Source organism: Mugil cephalus, chromosome 22 (assembly GCF_022458985.1).
Source record: "Mugil cephalus isolate CIBA_MC_2020 chromosome 22, CIBA_Mcephalus_1.1, whole genome shotgun sequence".
Classification (NCBI taxonomy): Eukaryota; Metazoa; Chordata; class Actinopteri; order Mugiliformes; family Mugilidae; genus Mugil; species Mugil cephalus.
In genome coordinates, this window is record NC_061791.1 from 7957282 (window position 1) to 7969496 (window position 12215).

General features: G+C 42.7%; 1 protein-coding gene across 3 annotated transcripts in view; it reads left to right on the forward strand.

Annotated features, from left to right (window-relative positions):
* The window catches only part of atp2b1a (ATPase plasma membrane Ca2+ transporting 1a), a 32578-nt gene that overhangs the window by 15799 nt on the left and 4564 nt on the right, over window positions 1-12215 (forward strand). The window contains exons 6-21 of one of the 3 annotated variants that reach the window (XM_047574904.1): window positions 1362-1523; window positions 1890-1928; window positions 3689-3844; window positions 4050-4264; window positions 4536-4778; window positions 4868-5109; window positions 5682-5919; window positions 6699-6878; window positions 6968-7055; window positions 7151-7257; window positions 7493-7684; window positions 7937-8150; window positions 8267-8478; window positions 8586-8693; window positions 9757-9945; window positions 10595-10684. In XM_047574904.1, the coding sequence (XP_047430860.1) occupies window positions 1362-1523; window positions 1890-1928; window positions 3689-3844; window positions 4050-4264; window positions 4536-4778; window positions 4868-5109; window positions 5682-5919; window positions 6699-6878; window positions 6968-7055; window positions 7151-7257; window positions 7493-7684; window positions 7937-8150; window positions 8267-8478; window positions 8586-8693; window positions 9757-9945; window positions 10595-10684 (2675 nt within the window). Of the gene's footprint in view, window positions 1-1361; window positions 1524-1889; window positions 1929-3688; window positions 3845-4049; window positions 4265-4535; window positions 4779-4867; window positions 5110-5681; window positions 5920-6698; window positions 6879-6967; window positions 7056-7150; window positions 7258-7492; window positions 7685-7936; window positions 8151-8266; window positions 8479-8585; window positions 8694-9756; window positions 9946-10594; window positions 10776-12215 lie in introns of all 3 variants that reach the window. The other 2 variants (XM_047574906.1, XM_047574905.1) reach the window with 2 other exon arrangements.

Sequence of the window (12215 nt, forward strand, 5' to 3'; positions counted from 1 at the left end):
CAATCAAGGGTTACTTAAAAATGAAATGACAGGTAAAGCTTGTGCAGTTTCATTGTATCAAAATGCAGTTACTTTTGAACACATACACAGAGAAGAGGAAGCAAAAAGCAAGCTTCTAATAATCAACTAGAATCATCCATTAAGAGCTTTGATTAATTCTCTATTGATCTATTAATGGTCTTATCTCGTCAGCTCAGAATTTCCACAGATGTTCTTTGTACAGTATGAACAATCCAATCTTTTACTTAAGAACTGGTGAAACCACAAATTGAATCATTCTAATTTTCCTTTTAATTATTCACAAATTAGCCATTGCTACTACATATATATCAATGAAGATTCATCTGTAGTAGTTTTGAAGTCCTGTTCTGATAATAACGTGCTTAAGCTTTAAAAGAAACGTCTCCCTAGTATTGAAACTCGTGTCCTTATCTTACTTCTCTGTGTAATCGGTTATCGGCCATCCAACATTCCCAAATGTGAAGCGGTATAGTCCCAGATTTTCCCTTGTCGAGTCTATTTCATGTCCACAAAGCCCTTTCAACACTGTGTTTGAGCTGTCAGATAGTGTTGTCTTTACTGCTGTACCAGAGGAAAGTGTGCTGGGAGAAACACTTTTTGTTCAGTGTTTTTTTTTTCTGTCCCTCACCTGGCTCTCTATTGGCTCACCTCCAAGACAAAGGAGTCTTGTGATTGTGTTTGTGTACGTGTACACAGCTCCATCCCTGCTTTTTCATTTCCCTGAGCACAGCCTGTATACCTTCTTGTAACTGAAAGAAAAAAACGTCTTCTAATTGACCCGAGCAGAACTTTTAAATGCTTTCCACTTCTATCTCGTTAGCGTCTCACGGGTTTCACTCTTTCTTTTTTTTATTTTACTTTTTTTCACCGTCATTCTCCTCTGTGTTTGTTCCTGTGTCTTGAGAGGAACAGAGAGCCAGAGATACCATGTTATAGCCTCTCCGAGTTCCATTAATTCACCCAGACTGACAATTGGCTTTTGATTAAAGGCCGTTGATTAAAGGTTTGGAGGGTATTTGCATTAGTGACTGTGTTTTGTTCTCTTTACTGTCTAGTGCCCTACTCTTTTGTATTTATTGCCTGCATTTGAAAACCTGCATTTATTTTTTTCTTTGTGTATAGATGAATATAACACTTGAAAGCCCTGCTAAACCACATTCTCAGCAAAGGAATCTAGCTGAACATGTTCATCTGAACCAAAATTAAAAAAGCAAATGTTTATTTGTTCAGGGACAGGGTTGCAGCCACTGTCTAACCAGACGCATGGTATAAGTTGCTGTTTGTGTATACCATTTCCCCGCTTCTTTTACTGACATTTTGTCTTGCTGCTCTCTTCAAAGGCACCCATGTAATGGAAGGCTCAGGGAAAATGGTGGTCACTGCTGTGGGTGTCAACTCCCAAACTGGAATTATCTTCACTTTACTCGGGGAAAGCGAAGATGACGACGACGATGAGGAGGAAAAGAAAAAAGAGAAGGAGGAGAAGAAGAAGCAGAGAAAAAGTGAGCGTGCTTCACCAGTTTTTTGACCCCGTCGTTTTTATTCGCGTTGAGCAACGCTCAAAGCAGCGTACAAACACACATTCGCACACACAGGTGGATATGTTTGCACAGAGCGTTTCTGCATCTCGGAAAGATTTCATCACCTTCTGTTGAGACTTTTTAAAGCACAAAGTGTTGTGCAGCTTTTCTTATGGCCATGGTGACTAAGTTCTGCTTGTTTAAATCTGGCATTATAAGATTGTAAGGACTTACTACTGTACGAAGAGAACATTTGATTTTTATAAATGGATTTTTGCTTCAGTTCACCTTATCTAACAATAACGTAGTATATTTACTATTGCTGACTCTGGTGTATTTTTCCCACAGACAAGAAGCAGGATGGATCTGTGGAAAATCGCAAGAAAGGTGAGTTACTTGCACATACACTTACTGACACACACATCCGTAAATAATTTCCATACAGCTCACGGTCTACCTTTAAATACTAGCCTTTATCGGTGCCTTCCTCCCCATTTAACAGTGATGGGTGTAGGTAATTGGCTGCAGTGGTTATATTCAAGTAATGAGGACCTGCGTGTTTTTGCATGACCCCATGTCAGCATATACTTGGTACGGGTTGTTCTTGCCTATCTATTGTACTGTCTGGCCCTCCCTTCTGTCTCTCTCTCCTCTTTTCTTGTCCTTCCCTGGCACATTGCGCTTTGAGCAGCAGGTGCTACTGAATCCAGTTATAGCGATTAGTGATGAGGAGATTAAAGCCATGCAACAATTCTGGGGCCAGAACATCTGCTTTCCCACCCATCTCTATCTCTGACTCTCCCTCAGGTCACTACAATTTGATTTCTATTGATGCCCCAAAATGAACCATCCCAGAGTCGAACTGTAAGACTCATGCTGGTGCAAAATCGGGCAACAATGACGATTTGGCTGTTTAATGGTAGCACAGCCAGCTAGCCAGGCTTGTAGTCCTGCTGGGACACTATGATCAGTAGTGCTTGGGTCTGTGACCACAACCCTGGCGCTATTCCCTGGTGCACAGATTCCCTCTGCCTGCCAGGAATCAACAGTAATCCTTTAGACTGAGATTACACCGACCATGTAAGTGCAGAGCAAGCCGCAGTCCACAGCAGCTGCAGGAGGCCAGTGTTCCTGCTTCTGTCTGCATACATTCACACACAATAGCACACTGCTGTCCATACCATGGACATAAATAGAGCCGCCTGCATGCCCAAATTGGACAGGGGCCGCTTGTGCTGCATATATTGACTTTAAAATATTCCTCTGTAATAAAATGTGTCAGTCGTCCCGTAGCAACAACAGTAGCATCAGAGCCCCGCACAGCTAATGGTTTTATTGTGGGAAGTGACACAACAGAGACCATCCCCTGCTGGCCTCCCAACCACCTCTTCTTCTCCTCCACTTTTTTGCCTTTGGAGGTTTTGCATCTCCAAGCCTACCTGGTTAGATGTGGGCTTGGGACTCCTGTCAGTCTTGTAGGAGGGAGAGCAGAGTCCTGAGGGATATTGAGGAAGAGATGAAAGAGGTTTATGGGAATTTAACTGGCAACAACTGTTGTGGTTGCTGGTGAAGGAGGAGGTGATTCACACCTCCCTGTGTTGCTAGCTTGTTAATCTGTTCTTTAAAGCTCTGGGTGGGAGGAAGGTAATAATATGTCCACTGCCTTTTAAATCAGATAATCAAATAAGGTAGATCGGTCAAAATCAAGTCCAAACCTGTTCTTCACTTACTTTTTCTTCTTAACCTAATCAAAGCAAGAACCCTAGAAAAATCTTTCTCACTTTCTTAATATTAACTGTGAAACGTATAAATGAAGTATAGTGTGTTTATTAAGTTAGCTCTTTCACAGCTTCAAGGCGGAGAATATACGATTTTATTCCAGGTTGCAAATGTGAGCAAATAGGCAAATTAAGTGGGCTTCATGTGGTGCCTGTGAATAACCTCTTGTATTTTATTTGCATTATGCTGATTTTCCATAACTGCTAGACTGGTTTGATCAGAAAAATAATTTTCATTTCTGTCACTTAACATAAATCCTTGAACACTCTTTGTATAAGTATCACATTACAAGTAATAAGCAATAGCTGGTATGTTATTGTATTTGTCAGAATTCATTTAACAGCCTTGTCTCGTTTTCTTTGCCGCAGCTAAAGCACAGGACGGTGCTGCGATGGAAATGCAGCCTCTGAACAGTGATGAGGGAGGTGACGCAGAGGAGAAGAAGAAAGCCAACCTGCCAAAGAAGGAGAAATCTGTCCTCCAGGGCAAACTGACCAAACTAGCGGTACAGATTGGAAAAGCTGGTGAGTCAAAAAGAAATCACTCCATTTTGGCACAGTTGAATGCTGAAGATACTCGTTTTATGAGTTCTTGTATCCTTGCGTTTACTGCGATTTAGTTGTCCCCATTTCTTTTGGAATGTTTTACCTTCAAAAATAACTCGGTTACGTTAGTGAATTCGGTCTATGATTGATTGAGACTCTCCTTTCTCTCTCTCTTTTCCTCCAGGACTTGTTATGTCAGCTATCACTGTTATTATCCTGGTGGTGCTGTTCGTAGTGGACACCTTCTGGATCCAGAACCTGCGCTGGACCAAGGACTGCACACCCATATACATTCAGTTCTTTGTGAAATTCTTCATCATTGGCGTCACCGTTCTGGTGGTGGCTGTTCCTGAAGGCCTGCCGCTCGCTGTAACAATCTCACTGGCGTACTCTGTTAAGGTAAAGTCTTGTAGTCAAGTGTCGTGTGCCAAAGCTGACCAGCTTACAGTTCAGCCTATTAAAACTAGAAGCTGTTAAGACTTAAGCTAACTGACACATTAAAGCCTTGTTAATGTTATTCTGCTGTTAATCAACAAGGGATTTTACAAATCATGGAGCTATTCACTTTAATTTGTCTGTAGACCTTTTAGCTGTGCTTGGTGCAGAAATGTACTATTAAATTTCAGTGTGGTCAATTCATCTTTTTATTTATTTTTTTATCGTCCTTTAGAAAATGATGAAAGATAACAACTTGGTGCGCCACTTGGATGCTTGTGAGACTATGGGCAATGCCACGGCAATCTGTTCCGACAAGACCGGTACTCTCACCATGAACCGCATGACTGTGGTCCAGGCCTTCGTAGCCGAAAAGCACTACAAGAAGATCCCTGAGCCAGAGAACATCCCCTCGTCCATCTTAGACCTCTTGATTCTGGGCATTGCAGTCAACAGCGCCTACACCACTAAGATAATGGTAAGCTGGTAGGATACAATATGCGGCCGCATGCATATTTCGATGTTTGGCTTTTGGAACTTACTTAATTGTCGTCGTACTTTCTTCAGTCTCCAGAAAAAGAAGGGGGTCTGCCACGACAGGTGGGCAACAAGACCGAATGTGCCTTGCTTGGCTTTTCCAACGACTTAAAACGCGACTACCAGGCCATCCGCAACGAGATCCCAGAAGAGAAACTGTACAAGGTGTACACCTTCAACTCAGTCCGCAAATCTATGAGCACTGTGTTGAAGATGCCTGATGGCAGCTACCGTATGTTCAGCAAAGGAGCTTCAGAAATTCTCTTGAAAAAGTAAGAAACCTTTTCATCTTTCACGCTCGTTTTATATTTTCAACCGTATATCAGTGTTTCTCCTGGAATGTTGTACTCAAGAGACGCGCTTTCATGAAGTTCTCGCCGCATAAATACTCAATTAAATGTTACTCCATAGTTTTTTTTACTTGTTCCAGCTGGCCAGACTTTGCAGTAAATGATATGTGTAATGGCTTAAGCAGCTAAGAAGTTCAAGTGCATCCCACCCAAGCCCCTTACGTTACGACTTAAAATCAGGCGCTGAGAAAATGAGCCGGTAACAGCTCTGTAAGCCTCTTAACCAAGCAGGCTTCTTTTTAACCCACAGAGGGCTTAGTGTGACTTCTTACTACTGCAGCTCAACATTCAAATGCTTTGTCTTCTCGTCTGTTAACCCCTTTACATTTTTACAGTAATCAGTAATCTGTAGTTATCTCCGTCTTGAACTGTGTTTCTCAACTCCATCTTCTGTGGATTTCTTTTAGGATATTTCATCCTCCTGCACTTGCCCCTACGTTTTTTTACTATACGCTTAATTTAAATTTTATTGTAACCCCTTTACACCCTCCCAGGTGCTATAAAATTGTGACAGCAAATGGCGAAGCAAAGGTTTTCCGCCCACGCGACCGAGATGACATGGTTAAGAAAGTGATCGAGCCCATGGCCTCCGAGGGCCTGAGGACCATCTGCCTTGCATACAGAGATTTTCCTGCCTCCGAGGGAGAACCTGACTGGGACAACGAGAACGATATCCTCAGCGGACTGACCTGCCTCTGCGTTGTCGGCATTGAAGACCCTGTGAGACCAGAGGTTAGTGGGCACACATGCAGGACAAAAAAAAAAAACCTAGCCGTGTTGTTAGATCGTAATTGCTGTCTCAACTAAAACAGGCAGAGACGTGTATGTGCCAGAAATACATACTTTCTTTGATTGCTTGTGCATACGCTGAAATTACGAAAATCAGCCACAGTCTCACTAGTGTAAAAACATTTAGTACTTATAAAACCCGTTAGCAAAACAAACTGTGTGTTTTTTACATTTGTGCTGCTGTATACTTCCTGGAACACCTTCATAGAGCTGCACTATTTTTTTGTTTATTTACAAGAAAAGGAACAGAAATAATTGTCTAGAATAAAAATGAAAAGGGAACCCTATCCTCTTTCTCACTTCTGCACCTCAGGCCCTTTGCTATATGACGTAGAAGTAAATATCAAATTGATAGTTTCAGAAAGTTACTGAAATGATCGGTCTGTATAATTTAACATATCCTGGAATTGTGGGGAAGTTTTGAGCCTTGTGAGGAAGTTGCGAAAAGGCGAGTAATGTATTCTCAACCGTTTTTAAATTATCCTTGCCATGACTGGAGTAATAATTTCAGAAGGAGAGGTACAGTAGTGAGACAATCTGATAATCTGTGAAAGAGAACGTATTAGCTTTCTCACTGCTTGACTGTCTCTCATTTATACTTCTGTGTTGGAAACATGACACAGAGGGAATTTAATAAAAAAAAAAAACACACAAAAAAACAGCGATTGTTGCAGTGTGCAAAAAAATAACATGCATTTCCTCCTCCTTTGTGTTTCCTCCAGGTCCCAGACGCTATCAAGAAATGCCAACGTGCTGGCATTACAGTGCGGATGGTGACTGGGGACAACATCAACACAGCTCGAGCCATCGCCACCAAATGTGGCATCCTGCAGCCCGGAGACGACTTCCTCTGCCTGGAGGGGAAAGAGTTCAATCGCAGGATACGCAATGAAAAAGGAGAGGTGGGCAACAGCAAAAATACTGTACCTCAGAGACTGTTGTCAGAAATGTGCTGTTGGGATTCTATTAGGGTTTTGTCTCGTGTTTCTAGATTGAACAAGAGCGCATTGACAAGATCTGGCCCAAACTACGAGTACTGGCACGCTCTTCCCCCACAGACAAACACACCTTAGTGAAAGGTAGTCATGTGTTCCTGTTATGAGTAACAATGAAAAAATTTTAACAAGCGTGTTACAGCTTATTTTTTTTAATCTATTTATTTTGAATATTCCAGGCATTATTGACAGCACAGTGATAGAACAGAGACAAGTGGTAGCAGTGACAGGAGACGGTACAAATGATGGTCCCGCCTTGAAGAAAGCTGATGTCGGCTTTGCTATGGTAAGTTTTCTGGTTTATTTTCTTTAATGAAACACGAGGCCTTGTCTCAGAGAATCATTTTTTACTTGAAACACACTGCTCCAGTTATTATTTGTAGTAATCTGTCAGCGTAATGTATTTACTAACAGCCAGAGCAGTTTTTCTGGGAAATAATGGTCGTGTAGATACATGAGAATGATAAATATCTTGTGACCAGATGCAGACAAACCCTTAATCATCCTCTTTTTGTCTCCAGGGTATTGCTGGAACAGATGTTGCCAAGGAAGCATCTGACATCATCCTGACTGATGACAACTTTTCCAGCATTGTCAAAGCTGTCATGTGGGGACGGAATGTCTACGACAGCATCTCTAAATTCCTCCAGTTTCAGCTAACTGTCAATGTGGTGGCTGTCATCGTAGCATTTACAGGAGCCTGCATCACACAGGTTAGCATGAACAGTCTTTGTGAAAAAAATAATCTCATAGAGAAGAAGTGCCTTGGTACGTCAGGGAACAACAGATTGAAATAGCAATCTGACTTAAATAGTCAACATCAATTTGCGGAAAGGCAATTCATTTGTTTCCCACATGCAGTTTAGTTTGAATTGATTAAAAAATGTCTTTGCGAGATGCTTTGAATTTCCGTGAGATATTAAAAGTAAAAAAACCTGATTTGGGACCTCGTTCTCCGCCGCTAGGACTCCCCGCTGAAAGCAGTGCAGATGTTATGGGTCAACCTGATCATGGACACCTTTGCGTCGCTAGCTCTGGCCACAGAGCCCCCCACAGAAGCCCTGCTGCTAAGGAAGCCATATGGCCGCAACAAGCCTCTTATCTCTCGCACCATGATGAAGAACATCCTGGGTCAGGGAGTGTTCCAGCTAGTCATCATCTTTACACTGCTCTTTGCTGGTGAGAAGCCTCTTTATCTCATTGAATTCTCCGTGTGCACAAGTGTTTTCCAACTGAGTGAATCTGTTCATTTAATAAAAACAAAAAACATTTCTTTTCTTCTTTTTTTTTTGTAGGAGAGAAAATGTTTGACATTGACAGCGGCAGGAACGCACCTCTCCACGCTCCACCCTCTGAACACTACACCATAGTCTTCAATACCTTCGTGTTGATGCAGCTTTTCAACGAGATCAATGCCCGCAAGATCCACGGTGAAAGAAATGTCTTTGAGGGCATTTTCAACAACCTTATCTTCTGTAGTATTGTTTTTGGTACCTTCATTATCCAGGTAAAGTAGAATGTAGACGTACCATGAGCATATTTTTCTCACTCAAGACGTCTACCTGCAAATGCTACATCGCTCTCTGATTAATTCCTGTCTTCCTGCTCTTCTAGTTCGTCATAGTGCAGTTTGGAGGGAAGCCATTCAGCTGCACCGCTCTGACCATCGACCAGTGGCTGTGGTGCACTTTCTTAGGCTTCGGCTCCCTTATATGGGGACAGGTATGATCATAAATCTCAGCTTCATCTTCGGTTTGCATGGAAAAAAAATATGGTGTGACACTGCCCCCCTGTGTCGGAGTCAAGTCTGGTCTCGTCCAGCGGGAGTCTGACATTGGCATGTAACAGTACGGTGTGTTCGAATGCTGTCAGGAAATAGTTATTAGATTTTTATGTTGCCAGAACAAACACATTTAGTTACATTATGATGAGATTACTCACTTTTCTGCTGATAACGGCTGGAGGTTTATAATGAGTGACTGAATGATTGTTATTAGATTTCTCTTACCGCCCACATTTATCCCACAGCTCAGTGCATGTAATATGTTCAGCTCAAAAGCACCAAAACACGAATAAATAGGGCCTGAGTGCATAGACGTCCACTGGGCTTTAACTGAGACGCTTGGCAGGGTGCCGTGTCACGACGTCTCCTCAGGAGTCCAGATGAGTCAAAAGCAGAGGATGTATTTTCCTAAGGGTGTCAGCTAAAGTGCACTTTAACCTGTGGTGTGCCAGGTAGAAGTTTAAAAAAAAAAAAAGCTAATGTCATCAAAGACATGTGAGCTCCTCCTTGGAAAATAGTTGCAGAGGTCATTTGATCTTATGGAAAATGTGATGGAAAATAATTCATGAGAAAGACATTTTTTTTTCGAAAAACAACCAATCCGGTTTCAGATCTCAGACATCTGTGTGTTCCACCACATGTGCTTCTGCTTTAATTACCATCCATGCCAGCTGGTGTGTTTCCCCGGCATGTTACTCACACAGCCGCAACCTGAATTTTAATGTCGGTGACTCATCAGCAAGTCAGTAAGTCGACTTATTAGCACTACTGTACTTTTGCTGCTGTTTGTCATATGTTCCCGTTCTAATAGACGGAGCCGCTGTCAGTAGAGATCCGTTCAGTCTGTCACTTCCCTGTGGGGGATAGGGATGGAGGCTCAGGCCAGATGTCGTCACACTGAACGCCTGACATTTACCACGTAGCTCGACAACTAGCTTATATTCAGGGCCACTTTATTTATTATAAGTCAGTGTTGCTCATGTGCGTCCCGATGTCTTCCAGGTAATCTCCTCAATACCCACCAGCCGCTTAAAATTCCTGAAAACAGCAGGCCACGGCACCCAGAAGGAGGAGATCCCCGACGAGGAGTTGGAGGAGCTGGACGACATGGATGAGATCGACCACGCTGAGCGGGAGCTTCGCCGAGGCCAGATCCTCTGGTTCCGAGGCCTCAATCGCATCCAAACTCAGGTAACGATCCACAGAGCTTCACGTGTAGCGCTCAGCACCGCACCCCAACACCAACGGAAACAAAAGCCATAAACCCTTTAACTCTCTATTGCTCCTCCAGCTTAAGATCCGTTTTGTTTTTTCTCTCTCGGCATTCTTAAAGAATGGCTTGTGCCCTAAAAAAACAAAAGCCCTTCCTCTAATTTTTCTCTTCTGCTTCTGAGCTAAAGCAGGTTCCTATGCATATTTCTGACTCGGTCTGAGTCTATCTGCTAGAACTTAGTTTGAAGGTACTGATGAGAAGCAAGTGAATTGGACTGGATGGAAAAGCACGATAGAGCAGCTGAATGACCAGAGTTATTGGCATGGCTAAAGCTGGAAGTATGGAAGGATTCTGCAGAGAAAAGAGTGAAAGCGAGGTCAGATTTTGGAGTCAGAGCTCCTTCCGATCAGTGCCTTTAAACCAAATCACTCCCCTTTTCCTCTCTCTTTTTAACTATGCCTAAATCCAATTTCGAAGTGACATTTTTTCTATGGTTACTGGTGCCTTTTCTTTATTTTTTTCTCTCTTTTCTCTCTCCTCTGGCTGTGTTGTTTTTTTTATTTTTTTTTGTTTTTTTTTTTTATTTCCTCTGGGCTTTCTCCTGTCACGCTGTCTGATTCTTTGCAGATGGATGTAGTGAGTGCGTTCCAGAGTGGAACTTCCTTTCAGGGGGCTCTAAGGCGGCAGGCCTCCAACTCCAGCCAACAACAGCACGATGTAACCAATGTTTCTAGCCCTACACATGTAGCCTTTTCTACTACTACCACTACTGCCACTGCCGCCAACACCGCTTCTGCCACTGTGGGGTGTGAGTGCGTGTTCTCCTCTAGTGCATGAGACGTTTTTTTTTATTTATTTTTTTCTTCTTCTAACATCTTTCTCCTCCACTCTTCTTCTCACCTAACGTTGACACTTTTACTCTCTCATGCTTTTCCTAATGTTCCCCCCTGTTTTCTCAAAAAAAAAAAAAAAATGACACCAAAACCACATCTTCCATACTGCTTTGATAACACTGCTGTATATATATCTATATATATATGTACCCTGTAACCAGGTCGCTTCTAGCGTCAAGGTGTTCTCTCTGTGTCATCATGTTTTCTGTTCTGCTTCCGCTTTGGTCTAAGAAATGGAAACCTTTTATACTGTTATCTCGAGGAGGGAGGGGGGGGATGATGTGTATTCACCGTATGCTAAAAGTTTACGTTCTGGATTGACAATCACCAGGTTTGTCTGCAGCTGCCTTGAGTCTGCTCTGTGCCTCTGTAGAACTCATGGGTCTTTGTCGCAGCTCTCTAGTCCCTAGTTGGGTAAATGTTTTGAGTATATGCCCATGGTCACGGTCCAAAACAATTGAAACAAATGGACTTCTGTGAGAAAATCTAACCCAAGTGGATGTGTCGTCAGTCAGTGGTGAAATAATGACTCTTTTCTTTTCCAGCTCAGAGAGAAAGAGTGTTTTTTTGTTTTTTTTTAAGAGGAGCTTTAGTTGGGAAAGCCTCCAGTTGCCCCAAGCGGTGATAACGAGGACAGTTTGGTGTGTTTGAACGCGAGGCTCTGGCAGCCTTAAAATCACGCCATCTGTCCATTCAGCTTCGTCGTCGTCGAGAGCGGACACGGATCATTTGGTGGCGGTGTTTCCAGCAGCCTCCCTCTTGACCCCTCGCGAGGACCGTGTGCCCACTGACAACGACTCCTTTTCTCTTTCAGATCTTACCAGACAGACCATCTGACCAGCAGTGGATTTTAAATGTCTTACAGATGTCACAAAAAAGAGCTTAATGGAACAAATGACTGGGCTGTAAACATGTGGGACTTCCCCACATTAACAGCCAATCTAGAGTTGTTTTTCCGTGGCGTTTTGAAAGATTTTTTTTTTTTTCACAATGCTTTAGTAACATTGAGGTTTCTGTTTTAGGTGGAACTCTCTGGCTGACACAAACTTTTCCTTTCAGGTGCTCTATAAAAAGAGCCAGGCCGCTCTCTCTCGTGATCTCTGTGTGAATACTTTGTTTGGCAGAAATGTGACCACTTGCCAAAATGACCAGAAAACAATGAATCCCACTGACTCCCCACGTATTCTCCTTTAGATTCTGTGAAATGTGTCATGGGCTATACTCAAAGGTTTACTACCATTGAACACAAGGTAGCGCCGCGCTCTGCATGGGTTCAAAGTCTCTGGTCTCGTTTGTGAGTTTTCTCTCTTTGTGCTGTTTTTGACATGTATTCCAGCTTGTAGACATGCTTGGCT